The sequence below is a fragment of the Eriocheir sinensis genome, chromosome 21, assembly GCF_024679095.1.
Source record: "Eriocheir sinensis breed Jianghai 21 chromosome 21, ASM2467909v1, whole genome shotgun sequence".
NCBI lineage: Eukaryota > Metazoa > Arthropoda > Malacostraca > Decapoda > Varunidae > Eriocheir > Eriocheir sinensis.
In genome coordinates, this window is record NC_066529.1 from 5,706,943 (window position 1) to 5,732,365 (window position 25,423).

General features: G+C 42.6%; 1 protein-coding gene across 4 annotated transcripts in view; it reads right to left on the reverse strand.

Annotated features, from left to right (window-relative positions):
* Positions 1–7,895: 7,895 nt before the first annotated feature.
* LOC127001568 (vasopressin V1a receptor-like) overlaps positions 7,896–25,423 on the reverse strand; it is a 45,597-nt gene continuing 28,069 nt past the window's right edge. For all 4 annotated transcript variants that reach the window (XM_050866321.1, XM_050866317.1, XM_050866319.1 and 1 more), the window contains exons 2-3: positions 15,268–16,557; positions 7,896–9,081 (exon numbers count right to left, since the gene is read on the reverse strand). In XM_050866321.1, the coding sequence (XP_050722278.1) occupies positions 8,786–9,081; positions 15,268–16,483 (1,512 nt within the window). In that variant the 5' untranslated portion in view covers positions 16,484–16,557 and the 3' untranslated portion in view covers positions 7,896–8,785. The remainder of the gene's footprint in view (positions 9,082–15,267; positions 16,558–25,423) is intronic.

Below are 25,423 nucleotides of genomic sequence, written 5' to 3' on the forward strand. Positions count from 1 at the left end.
TTGCTAGAAAATTATACAAAAAAATAGTATAGAAAAGTCTGCCGGCCACTGTTAAACAAATAATTGTACACTCCACACCGCGAGGCATGCAAACATCACAGGCGGTAATTAGCACTCCATCTCCTTTGATCTCCCTGAGTGCCTTCCTGTCCTAGCACTGCGAGCAGCGGTGAACAAGGTAATCTAGTGGAGCACCCGCGAGACACCCTTCACTTCGGTGCTTCAATTACCGCTTGTGTGGACGCGGTTCCTCAGAGTTAGTTTTTTTTTCCTAATTTGTTTTGAAACCTTATATTCCACAATTCGGCTTCAGTACTTACTGAATGGGCACATGAAAATATTGTGGTAAATCAAACACTACAATTAAGAAACTGATTTGAAAAACTTAATTAAAGAAAAGAAACATCAATTAAAAAAAAATGAAGTCCCTCCCCATGAAAGCCTGTACTTTGCATGTCAGCAAAAGTAAAAATGGTGTTAACGATAAAGAAAAAAAAAGAAAAGGCAATGGCATAAATAGCTGCAAGTTTGACGGGAGTGTTACGCTCGTCCCCCGATAACGCATCGACCTCCCCCCTCCCCCCCCCATCCCCCCCTTTCCTGGCACCACTCAGTGTTGCTGCCCTGTACAACAGACATGCTCTACTGCTCATCCTCGCGCCATGCATAACTTATCCCTCCCTCCCTCTTCAAAAGATCACTACTAGCGATACTACAAGTTGTATGAGCCATTGTGACCAGTGGAGCTAAGTAATGTAGTGGGGCTAGGTTACTTATTAGGGGGCTGGGTGGCTTAGTGGGTTTGGTGCATGAGAAAGAAAGAGCTTATGAGTTTAATCACAGCTCATGGTGCCTTCTTGGCGAGATCCCAGCAGAGCTATATGGTCTTAGCTACCTTGCTCGTGGGGATTCTTTAATCACCTTTATGTTACTAATTTAACAAGACTGATACTACTGAAGTGACGATAAGTAGACTTTATGTTGAAAGGTTACAAATTTAGCAGCAATAAATTACCAACTCTAGGACATAAGGTTATTTATCTAAGGAAGGCTTGTTATTGAGCGAATAGGGTTTTTTTTACCATTTCTATCATCATATAATTGTTAAAGGACATTTTTCCTTTAATCATAATGTGAAGATAGTAGTCAGGAAGTTTTTATTGCTATTACATATAAGTTTAACCTGCTATATTAACATTATTATTACAGTGTTACTGTGGTCCATGTCTAATATCATTGTTTGGTTATCTATTGTTATTACTCGCTATTATTCTTTTTATGTGATGCCACTTGTCAGCGTCCATGCTGTTTTGAAAATTAAGATGATATCTGTAAAAATCAACATATATTAATACAAAATGGGCAATTCCTTTTCATTATTAGTGCAATTGTTTCCTTTACAAGGGGGTAGACATTCAGTGTCTTTCGTTGCCACTGTCACCATTTTTGTTGGAGTGGTGGCTTTGTTGCCTCGGATGCCCTTCCTGAATGGCAGCCGTCCCCATTTATCCGGGATTAGGACTGGCTTTTAGCTAGGATGGCTAGTCCCCCAAGAGGCATTTATACAAAATGGGCAATACAATGAAAAAGTTTGTGCTGAAAACATTTGTTCTTAGCAAATACTTTTCAACACAAGATAATCTACAGGTATGTGTAGGCAAGAAAATAATAAAAGATAAAGGTGAATTTTGGGGAAAATGCAACACCTGTGTGTGGCCTCAAAACTCAGTTATATCGCTTTGGCCCTTGACCCTGTGGTGGGTAAGAAACCATTAGTATCTTGGAACATAAGGTAGTGTGACATCCAGGTTTCTATAGTTTAACTTAGAAGGTATCCCCAAGCTACCTATCCATTGCTCGACCAGCCTGAAAGGAAGGATGAACAACTCTGAGCAGCGCTCCAACTGCCCTGACTGGAATTCAAACTTGGGCCCCCCAGATTTGTAGCTATTCATGTTAACCATTACACCACAGAAGCTTGATATTTTAAGTAGTTATGGATAACTGGTTGAAGCAGGATGCAAAGATTGTAAGACTAATGGTTAATTAAAGTTTAGGTTACTTTGCAGTACTTATTTAGTAACAAAAACAAGGATGTGAGAAAACAGGAACTTGGAGGGAAAGGAAGGAATTGGCAAGGGACTGCATGAAAGTGACTGCATGCAGATCTGTAGGAGGGTGAATGAATTACTGAAAAGGGCAAGCGTAGGAATAGGAAAATTTTTGAAATAAGTGGGGTTTGAGATTTTTAAGAGGTCAGTGTTTAGGGCAACTGACATAGAAGTTGGATATAATGAGAGCAGATGAGGAAAGGATGGGAGTACATGGTAGACAGATGAGATAGGAGAAGCAGTTGAGAATTAAAGGACAAAAAAAATTGGAACATTGTAGTTTGACAAAAAGAGGTAAAAGAGGCAGTAAGAAATGTACAAAGCAAGGCATAAGAGAAAGATTGGTTAGGTAAAGAGACAGTAGATGAGGAATTGAGTAAGAAGATTGCAGAAACGAAAAATCTTTTCAAGAAAGAAGTTAAAAGAAGCTGTAGGGCTGTTAAAGTGACACTTGCAGAATAAAAAGTTAATTGGTTCTTGTTTGAAGGAATATGAAAATAAAGGAAGTATGGAAGAGGGACTTTGAATCTGTGATGATTGATAGCAGGGAAAGGAGAGCAACAGTGAGTAGCATAGGAATACAAATGAGTGTAGGTTGGCCATATTCACAGGAAGTGAGAGAGATTGGTGAGGCAGAGGAAGTAATAAAGATAAAAATAGGAAAGGAGCCTGCGATTCACGGTATGATGCCAGATATATACTAAAATGTGGGGGAGATGTAGATGTGAAACCTACCATGAAAACAAGGTGCAATACCAGTGGGCTGGAAAAAAGCCACTGTGCCACTTTACAAAGGAAAAGGGAGAAGGGATGAATGCAACAGGTATAGGTGAATAAATTTAGTCGGTATGACTGGAAAAGCACATGGAAGGGACCGGTCAAAGTCAAAGATGAGAGGATAATGAAAATAGCTGATAGAGATGTAGGTGATCAAGGAGGAATCAAGAAAGGGAAGATATGTAAACCAAATCTTTACATTGACAATGATAGTTGGAATGTACATAGGAAGGATAGATGCTGTTTGCAGCTCTCATGGACCAACAGACAGCTCATGACAAGGTTGACACGAAAAGGTTATGGATGTCCGAAAAATGTTGGGCGTGCAAGAGCATCTACTTAAGAGATCAAGTCTTTTTAAAAGGATAAGTGAGCCTATCTACAGGTCCAATATTTGAATGAATGGTTGCAAGAGATATATGAAAGCCAGAGTAGAGGATGTAGAGACAAGCCTAAGAAATGAAAAATACAAAGCAGCTCTTGGTGGCAGCCCTCTTTCCATATAATACAGTGTAGAGTGTAGAAAATTAATGAATGCTGCCAAGGATAAAAGATGAAGTTAGCAGTGTTTGTGAGAGGAGAATACTGAAAGTACTAAATGTGGGCAAGAGTAACTTAGTAGTATTCGAATGGTATTTGATTTTGCAAAGGCATACTGAGTTACGTACAGCAGAAAGTATGACAATGTAAAACTTGATTGGGGAAAAGGAGGAAGTGACAATATAAATACTTAAATATGGTTCTGTGTAAATATAGGAGTATGAAAAGATAAATGGGAAAGAACAGTGAAGCAAAACAGGTAACAGTCTGATTGGATTTATGAAGGGAAAAAGTGTGAGTACAGGGGTAAAAAGAAACTGCATTTTGAAGGAATGGGGTATATATCAGATATAGATACAGAAAACAAAACCTCATATTGGTATCTAACAAATTATTGCTGAATGTAAAACAAATATTTTGTGATTGGTTGCAGGAAAAATTCAAGGAAGTTACTGGAATATGCAACTGGAAATGGTTTGGTGGGTTTATGTGGACTGCTGGCAGGTGATGAGGCTCAGATATGAAAAACAAAGCTATTGACTGCTAGGACAGAGCAATTTATCAGAAAAGGGTCTTGCAACTGACACGACAAGAAACGGGCGTCTGCAGGCATTATTTCAAGAGTGAGCAGAGAAAATAAGCTTTTGAAATATCCTATACATATATACCTAGTACATCAAATTTCATATTTTCCATGGTGAACCACAGGAAAATGGCACAGTTTCCCAATAACTGCAGCAACAGCAACCCTGGGACACCAGGTGTCCAAGAGTTTTTAAAATTATTTATTATGTTATATTATTTATTATGTTATAACTTGCAAATGAGTGTGAACAGGAATATAACAGATTTCCATGGGGAGCAACTCAAGATGCCCATGATGAAAATATTTAATGTTCTGCAAAATCTAACACAGAAGACTTGTGTTCTCATCCAAGAAATAGTGAGTGCAGGTTAGTGCTGAAGATGTATTTTGTATATTTCTGTCAAGTCCACTGCCTGGAAAACATTTAATTGTTTATAAGAATAATATCCAAGGATATTTTGCCTCAATAAACCTATTACTACCTATACATATCTGTATCTAGTATATCACTGGAAAACTCGCATATTGTCTAGAAGGGTAAGGTTAATTTAGTTTGAAAGGCTATATTAATTTATATGGTTAGGTAGGGCCATACCCAGGGGGTATTGTCCAATCCCCTGTATCTGCTAAATGGTCCACTTACTGAAAAAGTCAAAGCAAAAAAACAGGACTTTTCTGTTGCATTTCTGGAGAACAGCAGAAAAAGGCAAAAAGAAATGTCAATTTTTCAAAACACTGACCCCCCAGCTGATTTGGCCCCTTATACAGCTCTGGGTACACCCCTTTTAGGCTACCTTAATTTGAATAGGTTAGGTAACATCTACACACAGCCAGACAGACACCTGCCGTCCAAAACAAAAAAAGGCTACCTATAAAATAACAACCCAAACAAACAGTCAGCTACCCTCTGCAGACATAACTAACCCATTCCCATAAGGTGTAATACATCCTAACCAAATAATGACCATTTCCAATGATTTTGCTAACACAAGGACTGAGATAAGATCACCCTGGTAATACTAATCCTTCAATAATATTATATCACCTGCAGAGGACAAGAAACATGTAGGATAATATGCATTTATTTTCACCCATCACTCCAGTTTAACATTATCTTCAATATTATTCTAGTCTATGCCCATACTCACCCCTCTCAACCAAAATTGGCTAGAGGGACTTTGGGACTAAGGGGAATGCGGCGGTAAACATCACATGCGTCCCAAACACGTAGTTTTCGAGTTATGGGGGGTTGAAAAATACCCCAGATGTGGGGAAATTCCTTACATTTACCTGATGTAGGGAAATTCCATACATTCAGGGATTTTTACCACATACGGAAAGTACGCAATTTCACTGTTTCCATAGCAGATGGGGGGTCGAAGGGAGTGAAGCCCCCCCCCGTTAGGTTATGTAAATTACCAAATTATGAGTGATTACAACTCCGACACTGTCTGACCTCTTCACAAATGATAAAGAAAGGGCAAATCTTACATCAAAATTGTGAGACTGGCAACTCTGGCACAGGGGAAGCAGACCTCTCCAATCACATGGCGACATTTTCAAAGGTACCATCCTTGACCAATAGAAAATAAGTGCCATTCAGTGGACCAATCACAGCACTGCTTTAGCACAGAGGTAGCTCTGGGAGCTTGTTTGTCTGTGCTGGGTGAATGTTGATCACTTTAGGTACAGGTGAAGTTGGGGGCATGTTATAGCTGCGCGTGGCCTCGGTGCTCATCCCTTGAGCCTGTGGTGGGAGGGAGCCCATTACCCCGCTACACAGGGTCATTGTGACATCCGGGTTATCACTGTTTACCATCTCCAGGTTTCCCCAGGTACCCATGTATCGACCAGTCCGAGAGGAAGGATGAACAGCTGCGTGAGCTGCACGCCGACTCCCCAGGCCAGGATTCGAACCCGGGCCCGCGAAGTAGCCAGGCACGCTGACCACTAGACCACGGAGGCATATGATATTTCAGACTATTGTAAAATATCACCGCAATAACCAACCAGGGATGAAATTTCTGAGGGGGCTTTGGTTAACCCAATAGTTTAAGAACAAGTAATGAGATGGTAATAAATAAGTTGTAATACAGAAATTGTGAAGCTCCTCCACTCTCGTCTCCACATTACTATCAAGGCAATGCTAAGCTACTACCCGTTATGTAATGAGTGCCGGAAAGCATCACATAATCCTTAACTTTCCCTGCATAATGCATAGTAATTAGTCCCCAACGAAATGCCGATTTTTTTTTTTTTTTTTTTTTTTTTTTAGCTTAGTCCATACCCCGGGCTGCTCAAAGGATGGGGCGGTCACCTGGTCCTTACCTTCCTCGGCGTCCTTACGTAACAAGCCTCCTCCACCACCTCCTCACGGTCTTTCTTGATCCCACTTTCCACTGAGCAGTCTCCTTCATCACACAAACACACAAAAAAAGAAACACACACGCAAACAGTAAAAAATATCCTTGGAGACTGACATGATAAGCCTCTCGATCTGTCTCATTCCCGGAACAAACGAGACGAGACTGATCCGTATTCCTTCACTGACACCAGATTATCGTACACAGCACACTGTATTTTCCGGTTTTCTGACTTATAACTACCTCAAAAACATAAATGATTAAGGATTTTAACAATAGCTTTAATTAGATATCATTACTTGTATGGCTAAGACAGTCTGAAACCGATAAATTTAATGCATTGTTCCGAGTACGGCAGTCTGGCACGCTGTATCACCTCACTTACCTCTACCATTACGAACAACATATGATTGAATATATGATACTTTCACATCATTTTATTTATTTTATTAGTCTATAGGGAAGAGCTGTACGTGAAGAAAGATTGTTTGTAAAGTGGAAAACGGTATAAAATCATAAGGTGTCAGAACTACTTCGTGTCGCGGAAGGAGACTGCCAGCCTGAGTACTCCCCGCTTGACGAAATAATTATCCTTCGTGACGTAATACTCATTCGCTAGTTCACCATTCACATGTAAAATAACAATACACAGGGTTTGGGGCATCAAATAACACAAAGTTCAGTGAAGGCAATTTTATTCTTGTCTGAAACACTTAAATATTTCCTCATTATTCAACAACATCTAAATATCTATGTTATTATTACTATTACAGACACGAGAAGACGAAATTGAAGTCCTGTACTAAGTCTACGCCACTCCTATCACACGACGCTATCACTGTTGGTCATTTCAGAGGTTTGGAGTGAGACCTCTAGACCTCCCCCCCTTCTCCTCACCCTCCCAGTCCCTGTTTTCACATTTCTTGTCTTATTTCCACCATGACGAACTTTTCACACACACACACACACACACACACACACGGACGTACATAATTTCACATTCTCTTTCCCAGACTTATTTCGGTGAATTTAAGCAATATGCATTTCCCAATACACACCTCACCTCTCTCTCCCTTTATCCTCACCGTTTCTCCCTCACTGCCTTTCTTCCGTCCCTCACATTCCGCTACATTCTTTCCTCCATTTATATATTCATTGGCACATCAGTCTTGTCACCACCTGCTTCTCCTACTCCCTTCCTTCCTTTTTCTCTTCCCTCCCTCCTTCCTTCCTTCCCCTGTTAAGCAAAAAACATCCCCTACGTATAATTCTTCCATCTGAAACGTCCATTTGTCACCCAAAACTTGTACTTATGAGAGAAAATGAATCGAGATATTTAGTTTTGTACAAATGCATGGAACACGTTCACAGGTAACGAGATTAAGCGGAGAATATTGAATACCAGACACAGAAAGGATCCACACGCAGCCTTCCCGTGAACATTGCCGATAACAACAGGCCAGCGATGTTATGTTTGGCCAGCTGTCCACTCAGGAGACAAAATTATAAAGGCGCCCCTGTGTGTTTTCATTTTACTAAGTCCAGCTTCGTCAGACACAAGAACCACGAAGGAGAGTCACACCGTCCTGAGCAACACCCGTCAGCGCCAGGTAAAAACTGTGTGGGTTGGAACCATTGCTGTGTATTGCCATGCATTGCACAGCGCCTCCACCACAGCCCCGCAGGCCGCCTCCCAGCACCTCGCCGGCTCTCTCGTCCCCCTCGAGAACAAAGACGTGGTGCTTGGAGGCTCCGCGACGCCCAGGGCTGGTGCGTGGAGAAGCCAGAGGAGCCGTCATCGTCTCGGCTGAATGTTAATGTGAACGTTAGTGTGATGGTTCGTCTTCTTGTTCCGGAGTCAAGGCAGCGAGTTTAGCAGCGAGTGGTACTGCGCCGACGAGGGCCACACGTAGCGATTTTTCTTCCTAAACTCATACTCGCACAATTCTCTCAACCCCTCCCCTTTTTTTCCTTTTTTTTCTCCGTTTTCGTAGCGCTTTTGCGTTGTGACTAGAGCAGTCTCTCCTATCTTATTTTTCAATTTCACTATCATCCCTAAATAGCACGAAAATTGACCCCCTGTCCCAACAATTTGCAAGTCCACGCCACCTCACGCAAACAGCAGGATTTTCACGATGACTATTTCCTCTTTTCCATCTCCAATAGTTTTCACTTCTTCTGGCTTCGTTTGCATAATAACACGATGGCCGATCCCCCACACTGCACACAGCCACTCTCGGCCCCGTTTTCGCCGCCTCATGCAGATGGAACGCTCTCCTCTACACATTTTCAACTGCTGTGCAATCTCCATTCTCCTTTCTTTTCTCAAATTTCTCTGTCCTACGCATTATAGCACGAACGCAGGGCCCTCGCCAATGCACACTGCTGGTCCTCGCCGCCTCACGCAGTTAGCAGCCGTTACTACTCTCGCACAGGGTGACAGTGTGACCCGGCGAAAGGGAAGGCCTGTGCGAGGCTGGCGGGTGGTCTGCCTCTGTCGTCGTGAACACCGTCAGTCTGAAGTTCTTGTTGCTGTCTGAGCTCCTGAAGGTTTGGTTAGCCCAGGGCCCCCAGCGCATGTTGAAGCGGCAGGTGCAGATGCTCCGCAATATCTGTAACAAGTTCTCGTTGAAGGCAAGGAAGATCCATGGGTTGACGACGCTGTTGAGGGACGAAAGAAGCGTGAGGATGGTGAAAGCCGCGCCTGAAATGGACAAAAGAGCAAAATTAGGACCAACACCAACCGGCACTCTCTTTATCACTCAGCCCACCCCCACCACTCACCGCTCCAATCTTCCTGTCAACACGAAGGAAAATGCAATATTTCTCCCGCACCACGACCATTTTTTTATGTATTAGTCTCGAATTTGCACAGCGGGGAGAAACATTATGATGAAAAGATTATTCTAACATCATAAGTAATGTTTCACTAATCTTCTCTCTTTACTTTATAATATGTTCATCCACTCATCGCGTTATTTTTATGGTTGGTGTTTGTGCTGCGTCCGTAAGGTTGCGTCACGAGGTCCTCAAGGTAATAAAAATGGTAGTGATGGTATGAGTAGTGGCAGTAGTCGCAATGTGATTTTGATATGGGTTTCACGTAGCCCAATAGTATTAACGAGGTGAGTGGGTTGTAGTTCCGGATGTTAATAGCAGTAATGGAGATGATGATGGTGGTGGTGATGGTGATAGTGACTTCGTGATAGCACTGGAGAGGTGGTTTGCTTTTGGTGGTGATAATACTGGTTTTGATAATAATGGTGGCGATGTTAACTGGTGATGATGGTGGTGGGTAGGCGTGGTGGTGTAGCTCATTAAAACGAAGCCTAATTTTCGATTATTTGATGACAGAATTTAGCAAGATGGGTGTGGTGTGGTCGGCGTGGTAATGGTGGTGAGACGCGAGATGATGGTGTGGTTTGGTGTTGAATAGCCCAAGAGGTGGTGGTATTTGCGAGGTCGTTTATTTTTAGAACCTCGTTGTGACTGCCGTCGAGTAAATGCACCCGCCTGGCAGGTCCGCGGAATACCAACGAGAAGGAGGAGGAGGAGGAGGAGCAGGAGGGAGAGGAGGAGGAGGAGGAACAGTGTCTATCTGCCAGATGCACACAGTATCAGAAATGAGATAGACTTCCTCACTAATTTCCCTGTTATTCATCTTCAAGATGATACTATTCGTTTCCCTTACATCCTTCTTCACCTTTAGTTTTAATTGGACTTCTCACAATAATGAATCAGTGTTTGAAGTAAATGAATCACATGTACGAGAAGAGGATGTTCATTGACTCGTCAGCGCTATTCCTCCACCCTTTGATCTTTATTTAGTTTCTGCTTGAAATTTCACAACTGAATTTGTTGAAAAATCGGAATTGGCACGCAAACTTTTTTTGTCGAAAGTGAGTCACGATATCATGAAGGATTCATAATCCCCAGTAAATCTTCGAAGCTCCATGCAGTGAGGCAAGGAAGTTTGACACCTTAAAGTGGAGCGTAAAGTGTCAAAATCAAAAATATAACTTTTAATCTCAGACAGCAAAGTCCTTTTTATATTTTTTTCCGTCTCTACTCTCGTTATTCGTTCCACTCACATTTTTCCTCTTCATTTAAAGTCACCTGAACGGACAAAGCAGTGCTTGACTTGTGATCAGAGCGCAAACTTTACCTCGAGAGGAAACGAATCATGCGAACGAGAGGAAAGTTCATTCGTCCGTCCTGAGTGAGACTCCAAAGCTTCGTGCAGCCGCAGACCGCGGAATCCGACACCTAGAAAGTGGTTTGAAAAAGAAAAATAAACTGCAAAAAATATAATACCTTCTTTAATCACTTGAGTCATAATGAGCAACGCGATAATGAGATACGATGAGGTTTGGCTCATGGTAGGGATTTTTGTGCGATCCTCACTGACCCGTCCAGCTGGCTGTTTGTGTGTGTGTGTGTGTGTGTGTGTGTGTGTGTGTGAGTGTGTGTGATCTGAAAAAAAATCTACATGAAGATATATAATACTTCCCTTATCACTCGACTCATAATGGCCAGCGTAGAGTTACAATGAAGGGTTTTTTTTCTTCAGAATCCCCAATTTTTTTTTTCTATATGTATTCTATCTTGCATCCATAGCCAATATCATACACAGTGCTGGCCTCCTATTCTTCGGTTTACAACAGGCAACACGCAGGTGTAAAGAGTCCCTTCCAAGGCCAGAGTTAGTATAATTAGCATCTGAATCCCGCGTTTTATGAACGAAGCAGAAAATGTCTCCTAAAGTCGATCGACTCTAACTAGAGCCTTTAGGCACGGCTCCCCTGAGCCACACTACTGCCACATCACCTCATCTCATCTCTTCAGAGGAGCTCTCTACCCCCCCCCCCCCTCTCTCTCTCTCTCTCTCTCTCTCTCTCTCTCTCTCTCTCTCTCTCTCTCTCTCTCTCTCTTATATATATATACGTTATATATAATATATTTTGCTTGGCTGTGCAGGACGCAAGAGTGAGACCTATGTGAATCTTCCATGGTGGCGGAGGGGTGAATGGTGCGGCACCATCGCATGAGCCACGTTGCCAAGTGAATAAGAAGGTTTACAGAGTCGCTGTCTTTCCCTCATATCCCAAGCCATTCATAACACCATGCAGTCGTATTATGAATATATATATATATATATATATATATATATATATATATATATATATATATATATATATATATATATATATATATATATATATATATATATATATATATATATATATATATATATATATATATATATATATATATATAATCCATAAATAGATAACGTACAGACTAACAGTGAGACAGATCGCCATGCGCAGGTCATCGCTAGATGTGTAATCAAAGGGGGGAGCCCCGGCCCAAGCCACAAGCTCAAGTTAGAGTCGATCGACCATAGTCGTATGGAAGTCAACGGCCAAAGGATTAACAAGAAATTAGTAAATCAGTAAGCGTGTCACTGCATCGTCAGGTACAGCATGCACGAGTGTTGAGCGGAACTGTTGCCTACATGTAAAATCATACTAAACATAAATTTAATGTTTCCAGAAAATTGATGAAATAAATTACTGGCTGGCGATGACGATATATTTTCTCTTTAGAGAGAGAGAGAGAGAGAGAGAGAGAGAGAGAGAGAGAGAGAGAGAGAGAGAGAGAGAGAGAGAGAGAGAGAGAGAGAGAGAGAAGGGGGAGGGAACGAAACAAGCATAAACTGTACAAGCCTGCCATTGACAGCAACAACAACGATAACAAGAGAGAGAGAGAAAGGGGAGGGTACGAAACAAGCACAAACTGTATAACAACGATAACAACAGCAGCAACATCGGCATCAACAACAGCAACAAGAGCGTCACCACCCACCAACAGTAGCAAAAGCAAAACACGTAAATGTTGAAACAATGCAAAGGCAACGCGGCACGACACTGAATTACTAAAGCCGGTGATAACTTAAAAGAGAAAAATAAGGGTTAAAAAACGGAGTCACAACGCTCCTTCAAAATGCTGCGGCGATCTAAGTACAGGATAACAGAAAACATTTGTGATAAAATACGCAATAGTCCCGATTTACGTTTTGTGTATTCTGTTTCATTAGGCGCCCACAGAAGGAGATGATAAGACTTTCTCTCTCTCTCTCTCTCTCTCTCTCTCTCTCTCTCTCTCTCTCTCTCACACACACACACACACACACACACACACATACTTTTTATTCTTATTAAGGTTCACTTTCTCTCAGGACGCACAATACCAGCTATATATAGAAAATACAGAGAGGGAAGTTAATCAGAATATAATGTTGGCTCGAAAACTTCAACATTCTTTACAAACTAATGCCAAAATGATGATGCGACTACTACTACTACTACTACTACTACTACTACTACTACTATTACTACTGCTACTACTACTACTAATAATAATAATAGTAATAATAATAATAATAATAATAATAATAATAATAATAATAATAATAATAATAATAATAATAATAATAATAATAATACTCTATCTACTTATTTATCTATCTGTTTATCTATCTATCTATCTCCCTCCCTCATCTTCAAACTCGAATTCCTCTCTTCGTTTCATGATCTGCAAAATGCTTAGCTGAAAATTTTAGAAAGTTAAGAACAGCAATCTGGACTTTTTTTTTCCCAAGAATAAGTTATCATTCGCATTTCGGAGTAACTGGAGTTGTATTTTTATATGTTGCTTCATCATTACATATTATTTGTTTTCTAGTTTTATTTAGTATTTTCGAGTGTTTTTTTTTTCGTTGGTAGCTGTATGATGCGAAAATATGAATATGCCAAAAAAAAAACTATTTCCGAACTAAACCTCATAAAAGCGCATATTACAAATGATAAAATGGAAAAAAGGAAATATACAAATACTAAAATCATTCTAAATTAGATATTATAATGAAACTTATAGCAGGTGACGAAAAGTAGAAAAAAATTATAAATATAAGTGAATGAAGGGAACTTATGCAAAAAAATGTGGAAATATGTGAATATAAAACGGAAAATACATAAAAGAAAAGAATTAAAGCCTAAACACCATAACAACGCGTACAAAGAGTGACAAGTGGGTGTAACATTTCAGGTCGCCGTAATTACTGGCACGTGTATGAAAAATGAAACCTTTGCTGATAATTACCCCGGACACCGCTGTCAGTAAGTGGTGCGGGCCAGGCAGGGGAGGCTGGAGGGAAAGCGGCCGGTAGAGTCATATATGAGTTGTCGTTTTGAGGCACTTTCCCAGCAAGACAAACAAGTCACGTGTTTTTTTTTTTTTTCCTGTTGACTGTTTTTTTAGGTGATTAACATTTCCATAATGGTAATACAGACGTGGGTCCAGCGTTCTATTCCCACTGACAGATGATTTAATTCCCCATACGTTTAGTGGCCTCAGATCCCTATGAATGTTAGCCACCAACTCTGCGTAAGAAGCACTGCCATAAGCATCAGTATTTGACTTTTTGTTATCCCGACTTCCTCATCCCTGGAGCGAATGGCAACTGGTCGGCGCTGTCCAAAAATAGCAAACGAGAATTCCGCGTGTTCGATTTCTTTTGATGACTGACTGCTCTTGGGGATAACTGACATTTCCGTAATAGCAACACAGACGTGGATCTCGCGTTCTCTTGCCGCTGAGGGCTGACGACGTTTCCAGAGGCGTTCAGATTAGAGTTCAAGGATAAGATTACTGGAATTCCTGGGGCCACCTAGTATGTATTTGTCTTGCCGATACACACGAGGCGGTGATGCACGTGGGATAGGAGACAAACAAAGCACACACACCTGTTTGCCTCCTCTCTCCTTTATTGCCTCACGCGGCGCCGGGAAACAAACACTTGACAGTACACGGAACGTTCTGCATAACTTACTTCTGCATAACTTCTTCGACTTACCAAAAGTTCTTTCATCCATAGGAAATGTCAAAACCTTGCTTTTTCTAATTCTTCCAGAGGCTTCTGGCACCTAGCTAAAAATATCTCCAATTTCACTTCATCTTTCCCTACTCTCCTTAATCCTGACGGCGGCACCGCCGTCTCATTTATCTCTAAAGCTGAACTCTTCGCTCAAACTTTCTGTAACAACTTCACTCTGGACAATTCTGGGCAAATTCCTCCTATTCATCACCCCTCTGACTCCTTTATGCCTGTTATTAAAATTCTTAAGAATGATGTTTTCTATGCCCTCTCTGGCCTCAACTCCCAGAAGGCTTATGGACCAGATGGAGTGTCTCCTATTGTCCTTAAAAAAACTGTGCTTCCGTGCTGACACCCTGCCTGGTCAAACTCTTTCGTCTCTGCCTATCAACATCTGCCTTTCCTTCCTGCTGGAAGTACGCCTTCATACAGCCTGTACCTAAGAAGGGTGACCGTTCCAATCCCTCAAACTACCGCCCTATAGCTTTACTTTCTTGTCCATCTAAAGCTTTTAAATCAATCCTTAACCGGAAGATTCAAAAGCATCTTTCCACTTCTGACCTTCTGTCTGATCGCCAGTATGAGTTCCGCAAGGGGAGTTCTACTGGCGATCTCCTTGCTCTCTTAACTAACTCTTGGTCATCCTCTCTTTTTAGCCGTTTCGGTGAAACTTTCTCAGTTGCGCTAAACATATCAAAAGCCTTTGATAGGGTCTGGCACAAATCTTTGCTTTCCAAACAACCCTCCTACGGTTTCTATCCTTCTCTCTGTACCTTTATCTCCAGTTTCCTCTTTGACCGATCTATCACTGCTGTAGTAAACGGTCACTGCATTCCCACCGGAAATCGAACCCCGAACCTCTCGATCGTGAGGTGAACGTGCTAACTACTACACTACGTGTGTGTGTGTGTGTGTGTGTGTGTGTGTGTGTGTGTGTCCTCCCCTACTCACCGCTGTAGAAGGGTGAGGTGGCAGCCTCGGGGTCCCACACGTGCCACAGCTGCACCGAGATGAATGGCGCCGAGCAGCTCACGTAACAGAAGATGACCGTGACCGTCAGCTTGACCGTCTTGATCTTGGCGCGGCTGATGCTCCTGATGGAATGGGAGCGAGGGTTGGCGCCCGCCGGTAGCCGCATGCAGGACGGACGGTTCACCTTGGGCGTCGTCGCCTTGTGACTGGTGGTGGACGTGGTGGAGGGCGCCTCTAGCAGCGGCATTGTTTTCTCCCGCCGCGGGTTGTGGAGGCAAGTGGACACCTCCCCGCCATCGGAGCGGTTTCTCTGGGCCCTTAGCCTCACCAGGAGTCGTGGGCGCCGCAGGTCGTTCCACCGGTGGCGCTGTACGTCCATCTGCTTGAGCTTGAAGTTGACCCATAGCGTGCGGCAGATGCATGTGTAGACGATGACGAGGAAGAAGAGTGGCAGGATGAACACGGACAGAGCGTACCACGTGACGTACGCGCGCGTGCCCCACGGCGGGATGAAGGACGCCCAACAGTCCCATGTACCGTCACCCACCTCCTGGTAGCTGAACACGAACACCTGCGGCGTGCACGAGCCCAGCGCCAGCGCCCACGCCAGGTAGATCATGTTCTTGGACCTGCGTGGCGTCCACGCACAGTTTGACAGCGGGTAGCAGATGACTTGGTACCGATCGAGGGCTGTCATCACTAGCAGGTACGAGTTAAGGTAAGGTCCAAGCAATTGTGCGAACTTCACCGCCTTGCAAAGGAAGCCGCCGCCGCGGAACCTGTACGTGATCTCCCAAACGAGCTGCGGCAGCACGTTGAAGAAGGCAGTGATGAGGTCCGAGATGCACAAACTCAGGATAAAGTAACACATGCGCGTGAGCTTTTTGCGGCGCACCAGCAGCATGAAGAGCACCACCACGTTGCCGAGCACGGTGAGCACGAAGATCGCCAGCAGCGTCACTATCTCCCACACCACCAGCGACTCGTCTCTTACACTAACACTGCCGCCACTCGAGCTGTTCACAGCCTCGACTGTAAGTCCCGTTGTGTTCTGATTGCTGCCGGGGCCCCCGGCCAGTAGAGGGTCTTCACTGGTTATTAAAGTTTCTTTCGATGCTCCAGTCCACAGATCGGACGTGTTGATGTCCAGAAGGAGCATCTGGGGGTCCTCGGCACCAAGGTCAGGCCACGGCATGTTCCTTAAGTGCCGCGGCTGCCGTGCGAGGCCACCACTCAGCCGCCCCGCCCCACCTGGCGCATCGTGGAGCTCTGAAAAGAGAAAAGAAGGCAAGGGTCAGGTCAAGGGAAGGGCAAATGTAGGTCACGCTGCCTCTTAAGGGAATGAACAGCAAAACAGCATCCTTAGGAAATAAGGAAAGACAAGCGTCACGACAAAGACAGGGTGTTTGTAGGCCATGCTGCTCCTGTTGCAATGAACAGTAACAGAACACCCTGAGGATGGAAAGGAAGGTTCGTCACAACTAAGGAAGAATGATTGTAGGCCACGCTGTTCCTTGGGCAACTGATCAGTTTTAGAACCTTTCTTATAGTTACTTAGTTCACTGACTAGAGTTGTAGGTGCAATGGTGGAAATACAGACAGTCGGAAGATGCAACATGTGACAAAAATCTTCTGAACAGCGATCTAGCCAGACACATCACAAAACAGCCTTCGTCCGTCTGCACTTCTTATATCTACGTCTTGAACTCTTTCAAGGGGAGGGTATCAAAATACCTCTCCTCCCGAATTTGACCTCATCTGATTTCTCATACTTCTTTATTTAACTGGAGCGTCATCCAACGGACTTTTTTGGGTGTGTTTTTACCCTTCACCGGCCTGGTCCTGCCTACCTTGCTGTGAAAAAATAGATAAATACAGCTTCCAGACAGCAGACAGGCTCTAAATGGAGGGATATCTTTGTGTCCATAATGTGAATGATTACTAATGACTTGTACTGACCATCCTGAGGACATGAACAGATCCTCTTAATGACCTTCGCAAGGCTTTACTGCCTATCCCCCCCCCGCTGTGTCCCTTCTTTCTTACATATATTGTTCACAAAAACCAAAAAAGCCAACAGTAGTAGTGGACAGAGAGAGAGAGAGAGAGAGAGAGAGAGAGAGAGAGAGAGAGAGAGAGAGAGAGAGAGAGAGAGAGAGAGAGAGAGAGAGAGAGAGAGAGAGAGAGAGAGAGAGAGAGATAGAGAGAGAGAGAGAGAGAGAGAGAGAGAGAGAGAGAGAGAGAGAGAGAGAGAGAGAGAGAGAGAGAGAGAGAGAGAGAGAGAGAGAGAAACCTGTTGTTCTCCTTTCCTCACTCATAGGAGCCAAAATAAAAATAAAAAGTATTGGAAAAAATCTACGAAACTGACAAAAAAAAGGTCTTGATTGGCCGTGCCCGTGAGGCCTTTGTTGGAGCGAGAACGAACCTAAAAAAGCGAGGAAAAACAAAACGCCATCTGCCATGCATGGAAGTTTGGAATCATGCAGTAATTGGCCGAACACGCCGGCAATCCGCGGCAAAGTACGGGACAAAACCAAAAAAATTTCCCATTTTTTTTAAAGGGGCACATTTCTCCCTGAGCCCATATTTCGCTGTATGATAACGAGGCATCACTCTACAATACTACACACGCCTTTCATTTTTTTGTGGTGCATTGGTAAGTACGCCAAGCTACGAATTCGTTTGCCTGTGTTAAAATTAGAGCCTGGGCAGTCGACCGGCAGCTCTTCCTCTCAGTCCGGCGGGTCGATAAATGGGTACCCGGGGAAACGTGGGGAAGGTTAACTGTGGTAACCCGGATGTCACACTGGCCCTGCGTCCCGGGATGATGGGTTATTTTCCGTCACAATCTCGTGCCGATGTGAAGGAGATGAACACCGGGGCCACGCGCAGCATTAGCGTTTTCCTTTTTCCTTTTATATTGGTAAAGCATCGTTTCGTCAACATTTTTCTTTCTCCTTTTCTACGTACAGTGTGTGTGTGTGTGTGTGTGTGTGTGTGTGTGTGTGTGTGTGTGTGTGTGTGTGTGTTATGTTTTCGGTCTCCTCTCCACGCAAAGCCGCACAATGAGATTATTCCGCCGGTAAACATGCACTTGGGAGCCGCACCAGCCATAGAGAGGGACAGGACGCGGATACAGGGGCGCGGATTTTATTAGCAACGGTTAGGGCACGCAAATGGTCGAAGCGAGAGCCGTCCCACGCACAAATACAATCCACCTGCAGCCACTTAGTGAACAAACGCTTTTCGAGATGGCAAACATGCACCTGAACCCCGGACCAGCGGGCGGACACGGACACACGAGAAGGGATTATACTACCCACTGCCCTTGCAGGCGTCCAGGAAGTGAGGACCTTGCCACGTCACACACACACACAAAAAAAAAAAATCCTGGTGCAGCCACAACGCGCAGACGCCTCTCCTGCATGGCATCATTACGTGTTCTGTCTTCCTAAACTGACATCATTCCTCCCAATTATTCCTCGCAATCTGACCCATCATTCCTGCCCAAACTGACTTCATTTCTACCTAAACAGACACATCATTCCTCCCAATTATTCCTCGCAATCTGACCCATCATTCCTGCCCAAACTGACTTCATTTCTACCTAAACAGACACATCATTCCTCCCAGACTTAACTCATATCGACACAAACACCCACCAACTCAATGTTTGTAGCCTTTTATAATAGAAGTATCCTTTAACTAGGCATAGGCACCTTGGTACCCCTTACATCAGGATTAGGTTGTACAGTCTTCCTATAATCGAACTTCAAGTCTGCTATCGCTAAAGCACTACAGAGCAAATAGAAAAGTTTGTTTGATGATTTTTGTTCGTTCCATAAAATAAATAAGGGATCAAAGTTGTCCTTATAATGCAAAACAAATAAGACAAATGGCTATGGTATTGGCTGCATGCTCCGGAGGGTCACTTTCCAGTAGCCTACCATTGTAACATGTATTGAGTTGTGTGTGAAAACCCATTCCCATCGGCACCTATACCCATTTTCAACACTCCAAGATTTAAAACGCTGTACCCACCAACACCCTTCCTCCTATAACATCCTCCACCTTAGACACTGCTCGCACCCTCATACAATACACATCATTACGTGCCTTGTCTGTAAGAGGAAACTGAAGCTCCGATAATTGGGTCACTAGAGGTGGAGAAGGGTGGCGGAGCTCTCTGCACGCCCCGGCACGCCACCCAACCACCACCACCACCACCGGCTCAGCCTGTTTGTGCCTTCCTCCCAGGGCCGCCTCAAAGCCTCTGGGAGTTGGGGCAGACCGAACACATGCCGCTGAAAACAAGTAACTTTTTCAATTCTTCATTTTCTTCTGCCGTGTCCATCCTCTCCTCTCCTCTCCTCTCCTTGCCTCTCCTATTACCTCCTCTACTCCTCGGTTTCCGCCACTCCTCTCTGCTTGGCTTCCTGCATTCCACGGTCTTTCTTATCTTATTTTTTTCTCTTTCCGGGTATCTATTTTTGTTCGCTCTCTCTCTCTCTCTCTCTCTCTCTCTCTCTCTCACGGCTTTTTTTATCTACTTCCTGCCTTTCCTTCTAGTCTCTCTGCTTTTTCTTTACTTTGGAGTGTAATCTTTTTTTCCACTTTCTCTGTTCTTTCTGTGTATCTTTCCCGTATGCTTCTCGTCTCTAATTCCCTTCCGCTTCCTTATTCCCTCGCGTCTCCGTTCATCCTACCCTTCCTTCCTCCTTTTGTTCCTCCACATTTCCATTTTATGTGTCTGGAAAATGCTAAGCAGCGGAACATAAGCAACTTAAAACATATTTGTCGAGAGCTTTTGCATTAACATTACGCGTAACAACAATATTGTGGGATCAAATTACAGGGAAGTCCCAGAGACCACTTGTGATATTAAGGGAGATATATAAGCACTTACGTCAGTCATGAGCATAAATAACAGGCCGCAGGGAGAGCCGGGAGTCATGCACAAACGAGGTTTCATGTTCATTAAATAGAAAGCCTTACTGAGGTGACACTTCGTGGCTGAGAAAGGTTTGTAGACAAACCCAATTTTTTATATTCCTTGAAGGATTCACATTAATTTTTATTACCAAGTCTTTTAAATTCTATTTTAAACTTAAATGATATTATTGAGTAAAGTGTATATCAAATTACACGGAGATATGCTATTTTTATATATTATATTACCTTCTCAGCTTTAAAATATGTTAAGAAATTTAAATTACTTTGTTCAGTTATGTGTTAAATGGCAAAGGAGATATTCTACTCATTGATTTTATCCATGGATATATATTTATTGAGAACTCCACTATTCCGATGAATATATTAATTAAACAGACCCACTCTTAACTAAAGCAAATATCAAACAGACAAGACTCTTTTACACTTATTTTTGTCCACATTTGATCAATATTTTTTCATCAATTATAAGCTCGCAATAAGCGCGGTTCGTCGATGCGTCATACCCAGAAATTCAGTTATTTCATCATGGAAAAGTAACGCGATAAATACTAATAATACCTCGAAAAAATTGTTGACAACTGCGAGCAAAAAAAAAAAAAAAAAAAAAAAAAATTAGCCACCACCACACCACCATTCTTTTTTTTTTTTTAAGATATTTCATGTTTATCAATTTTCGTATTTTTCCGGGATGCATTCTATATATTCTTCTTCGTTACGTCCAGCAGCTGCCGTGTGTGGTGGGTGGTGGTGGTGGCGGTGAAGGGACGGGGAAGGGAAGGGAAGGGAACGGAGGAAAGGGGAGAGAAGGGAAGGAAAGTAAAATAAGTGAAAAGGAAAGGAAGGGAAGGGAAGGGAAGGGAAGGGAAGGGAAGGGAAGAGAAGGGAAGGAAAGTAAAATAAGTGAAAAGGAAAGGAAGGGAAGGGATGGGAAGGGAAGGGAAGGGAAGGGAAGGGAAGTAAAATAATTGAAAAAGGAAAGGAAGGGAAGGGATGGGAAGGGAAGGGAAGGGAAGGGAAGGGATGAAGAGTAAAATAAGTGGAAAGGAAGGAAGGGAAGGGATGGAAGGGATAGGGAAGGGAAGGGAAGGGAAGGGAAGGGATGAAGAGTAAAATAAGTGGAAAGGAAGGAAGGGAAGGGATGGAAGGGATAGGGAAGGGAAGGGATGGGAAGGGAAGGGAAGGAACGGAAAGTAAAAGAAAGGGAAAATAAAATAATAGGGCTGGAATGGGAGAATGAAATGAAGTTAAAGTGATGAAAGGGAAGTAGAGAGAAGAAAAGGCAAGATAAAGGAAAGGGAAGGGGAGGAAATGCGGAGGAAAGGAAAGCAAGGGAAGGGAAGATTAGGAAAGATAGAGGCTGGGGAAGGGAACTGAAGGGAAGAGGAAGGAAGGGCAGGGGGGGTAGGAGCTGACTTGTCGTGCTGCTCTGCCCTTCTCTGACCTCCTTTCTCGATCCCTTCAATGAATATTTTTCCTCCTACATAGCTTTCATTTGACCTCATTCTTTTACTTTTCCGGCGCTCCTCTCGTCCTTTTTTATCGTCCTAGGTCACCGCTCCCTCCTTCCTTTCTTTTTTTCTTTTCCTTTTACTGTCTTTTATTTTGCTATTTGTGTTCCCTCGTTTCTAATTTCCTCTTATTCTCGTCCTTTGATGCTTATTGTTCACTTGGATCTTGTTTGCTTTCCTTCTTCCTTATTGCTTTTGTTTTGTTGTTGTTTTTAATCAAGGGTATAGTAAGAAGAGGCTTAGTGGTGAAGATGCAGGCTTTTTCCTTCTACTTTCTAACTTTTTTTTATCTATCTTCTTACTTTACCGTCGCCCTCCTATAGTAAGAAGAGGAAATGGCTTTAGGAGGAAATACAGGCTTTTCCTTCTTCTACTTTCCTACTTCTCTTTATCTTTCTTTTTACTTTAGCGGTGTTCTTCCTCCTTCTCGTAACTGTGTCTTGTATCTCAGTCTTTTCCTTCTTCCTCGTTGCTACGTTTTCTTCTTTCCTTCTTCTACTTTTCGACCTCTCTTCATCTTTCTTTTTACTTTAGCGGTGTTCTTCCTCCTTCTCGTAACTGTGTCTTGTATCTCAGTCTCTTCTTTCTTCCTTGTTGCTATTGTTTATTTTTTTCTTCAACTTTTCGACCTTTTCTTCTTCTTTTTCTTTCTTTCCTTTTTTTCTTCTTCTTCTTCCTACCTGAGCCGTGTCCTCTCTTCAACTTTTCGACCTTTTCTTCTTCTTTTTTCTCTCTTTTTTTTTTTCTTCCTCTTCCTACCTGAGTCCGTGTCCTCTTCCCTTGGTGCTGTAAACTTGTGTCCTGCCTCTTCCTGCGTCCTTGTTCTCCTCGCTCTGTCTTAAAAGTTTTGAGTCTGAGATTTGCTGGATTTTTTTTTTTCCTTTCGTAGATGTTGTGTTGTTTTAAAGTTTTATTTCGTACGTTTTTTTTGTTTGTTTGATGCTGTTCGTTTCTTTTGTTTTCTACTTTTCTCTTTCTATTGATCCGTCATCTATCTATCCACCTATCTCTCTATCTATCTATCTATCTATTTATCTATCTATCTAACTATCTATTTAACTATCTATCTATCTACCTATCTACCTATCTATCTATCTATATCTCTCTCTCTTTAATAATCAACTTTAACCTAATTTGCCATAATCAAAAAACTTCCCTCTTTCTCTTCATCTACTACTACTACTACTACTACAACTACTACAACTGCTACTACTACAACAACTACTACTACTACTACTACTACTACTATCACAAAACTACTATTACTACTGCTACTACTACCACAAAAAAACTATAATTACTCTACAACTTCAACGGCTACTTCTAACTAAACTTGTGCCAATGGAACCTTAATATTTCCTCAAAGTTTTTTTTTTCTAATCAGGGCGTTGGTAGAAGAAAAATTCCTCTCTCATTTTCTCTCCTCTCATCGGTGCAAAGCTATACCCTCGGCTCTCCCATCCTATTCTAAGGCACCTATTGTTCAGAGTATGTACCCGGAGTCTCCCTCATCAAGCCGCTGCCACAGAGGTACTTCGAAGACTTCATAATCAGTGCGTTAACTTTTCGGGATTGGTCTTTCGCTACTAATCGGTACAAACTTACATATATTTTTGACTTTTTTCTTTGTCTCTTTCTATGTCAGACGATGTTTATATTGTAGTAGCCGGAAAAAAAAATTCATCAAGCCTCCACACTGGTATAGGTACGCATACTCTTAGGGATCCATCTTGTATTATTAACCGATAGAGACTTACATATTATACTTTCGACTCCTACTTGGTCTCTTTCTATGGCATGCGGTGTTTATATAACCAGTAGAAAGCTCCTCATCAAGCCTCTATAATGGTATAAGTCTACAAACTTTTAGCGATCCGTCTTTCTTAATCGGTACAAATTTACATATATTTTCTTAATCGGTACAAATTTACATATATTTCCCCTTTTGGTCCCTTTATTATGCCAGGCGGTGTTTGTATAGGGCCGGAGAATCCCTCATGAAGCCTCCATGATGATTTAAGTACATAGACTTCTAGGGATTCGTCTTTCTTAATCGGAACAAATTTACATAGATTTCCCCTTTCGGTCCCTTTATAATGCCAAGCGGTGTTTATATAGCCGGAGAACCCTTCATCAAGCCTCCACAAAGGGAATCACCTAAGGAATTCAACCCTAACAGAGCACACGACGTAATATGCAAACTACCTCAAGGGCTAATGCAACGGAGATCAGCACTGAGGCCACGCGTAGCTATACCTTGTGCCCCTAACGTAATTAACCTGACTACCCCGAAACTACGGAACGTTACAGAGAGTCAGCAGCGTCCGTCACTCTCTAGCTTTACTTCAGTCTCTATTATATCGTTAAAGAGTTGCCTGATACTCGTTTGCGGGAGCTGCTCGTACGGAAGGCGACGACAGCGAATGGGAAGTTTTACTGATTCTTCTTTCTTCTACTTGTGATGGGTTTCCGCCCTATTGGCTCCGTCGACAGGACCAATCTCGTACTTTCTTCTTCCCATTGATTCCCTGATGTGGCGGTGGGGGCCTTTTGTTCCCTCTCTCCCCTATCTATCTATCTATCTATATCTCCTTTCCATTACAAATATCAGAGAGTTCTCCACCACTTTTTCCGGTTATTATCTCCCGTCCTGTCCTTTCCTCTCCCTTTCTTCTCTCCCTCCTCCAGTATCGCATCCACATGACTCCTCTTGGGTCTCCGCGCGGCTCAAGGTTTACGTTTCGGTAGGTAGAGGTGTAGTTGGGGGCACACGCAATAGCTCCTGAGTCACTTAATTTTACCCTGTCCAGTATTTACGCAGGGTATGTCTCAGTACGTAGCGCGGTTTCGAATAGGGTGGCTAAATGATGGTGGTGGAGATCCGCTGGGAGGGGATTTAGCAACTAGTAGGATTAACGATTATGGCTTTTTTTATTAGTAAGATTTGTGTTTCCTTATAGACAAAGCGGCCTGATGTGGTTGGTTGTATTACCTGTACGAAAAACCGAGTCTGTCTCCCTCCCCGCACGCTAGTTCATATGAAAAACAAACATATGCACATACAAACATAAACACACACACACACACACACACACACACACACACACACACACACACACACACACACACACACACACACACACACACACACAAGGAAATTTCTCTAATTCTGAATATTTTCTTTTACTTTCCTTCGTTTTTTATTATTTCCGTTTTTTCCCATATTTTCTATTTTTTTCCTGTTTTCGATTTATTTTCTTTTTTTTTCCTTGTTTTCTCTCATTATTTCCGGTTCTTTTCCCACATTTTATAGATTTTTTTCTGTTTTCGATATATTTTCTTTTTTTTCCTTGTTTTCTCTCATTATTTCCGGTTCTTTTCCCACATTTTATAGATTTTTTCCTGTTTTCGATTTATTTTCTTTCTTTTTTCCTTGTTTTCTCTTATTTCCCTTTCTTGTCTTAATTTTTCTTACTCCTTTATATTTTGGCACTTTTCATTTCCTATTCCTCCTTCTTTTCACTTACTTTCCTATATATCCAAATCCTTTCTCTTATTCAGGCAATCTCTCTCTCTCTCTCTCTCTCTCTCTCTCTCTCTCTCTCTCTCTCTCTCTCTCTCTCTCTCTCTCTCTCTCTCTCTCTCTCTCTCTCTCTCTCTCTCTCTCTCTCTCT